The sequence below is a fragment of the Hippocampus comes genome, unplaced genomic scaffold (assembly GCF_001891065.2).
Source record: "Hippocampus comes isolate QL1 unplaced genomic scaffold, H_comes_QL1_v1.1 C16893998, whole genome shotgun sequence".
Taxonomy (NCBI): Eukaryota; Metazoa; Chordata; class Actinopteri; order Syngnathiformes; family Syngnathidae; genus Hippocampus; species Hippocampus comes.
The window spans coordinates 1-1,129 of NW_017840692.1; the positions used below are offsets into that span (position 1 = coordinate 1).

The 1,129-nt window shown below is 46.4% G+C and overlaps 1 protein-coding gene across 1 annotated transcript; it reads right to left on the reverse strand.

Moving 5' to 3' along the window:
• Window positions 1-171: 171 nt before the first annotated feature.
• Window positions 172-1,123, reverse strand: LOC109509421 (elongation factor Ts, mitochondrial-like; the record flags this gene model as incomplete). Its single annotated transcript, XM_019859271.1, has 4 exons — window positions 172-324; window positions 468-596; window positions 689-832; window positions 1,097-1,123. Coding segments are annotated over 4 exons (438 nt in total), but the record flags the coding sequence as incomplete, so codon positions are not given.
• Between the last annotated feature and the right edge of the window lie 6 nt (window positions 1,124-1,129).

Sequence of the window (1,129 nt, forward strand, 5' to 3'; positions counted from 1 at the left end):
TTTTTCATGTTTATTTCATTTATAAGTTACACTTTCTGAATAAAACTACTCAATTCACGTTTCTGTGATCTCATTTATTGAAATGCATGAGCGTATATTTCATTTCCAGTGTCACCCTAACTCCTTTGTGGTTTTAGCCCAGGCACTTAAAACAGGAGAGCAACTGTTGCCACGGGAACAAAAATCTCACACATGGCCCACCTTGAGGTATCCAGTCCGACTTTGGCTTTTATTTTGGTGGTGAGCCAAGGTGGAGAAGGCGACGTCTTTCACCAGCTGCTGAAACTTCTCATTGCGGGCGACAAAGTCTGTCTCGCAGTTGACCTGCGTCGCAAACATTGAAAACACATCTGTGACCAGAAAAGCTTCGGAAAGGCGAGTTCTTCAACAAAGAGCATGGGATGCGTTGGACAGGGGAAAACATGCAAATGAATTGTGAGATGTGAATGTGCAAGCGATGACTCTACCTCGACCATGACTGCAACTTGGTCTCTCATCAAGAGACCAATGAGGCCCTCTCCGGCTTTGCGACCCTCCAGCTTGCTCGCTTTGCTCCAACCTTCTTTCTGGGCCTGCTCGTGCAGCCAAGCCTCTGCCTGATACATATAGTTGGAGAACACACACAGTCATGAAAGAGCACAGCCCCAACCAAGAGCATCACGTGCGGTCAAGAAATCGGAACGCAAACCTGTGCAATGTCATTGTCAAACTTCTCCAGCGCTTTCTTGCAGTTAATAAAGGTGTAGCCGGTGCTTTTTCTCAGTTTGACCAGGAGGCTCTTGTCAGCTGCCAGAAGACGATGACATGCTGTGTGCAAAGGGTGCCGGCTGACCTGAAGGTGACAAGGGATCGCGCAAAAACGTTACGCCCATCTTCCAGTGTCCTTGTCGTAAACCAGCGCCAAGTGGACATAACACAATCATCCATTTATTTTGTTCAAACGTGAAATGGTATGCCAATTAAACGTTTCTGGGAAACAGCCACTTCATGCACGTCGGTACACGGACTACCAAGTAGGCGAACGAACAAACCACCTAGTCAAAAGCTTACGGTAGCAAAGGAAAATACTTTCAGAAATTGATCTCAGTCCACTCACCTTTGCCAAATCTTTACTGAGAGTCCTGAATAA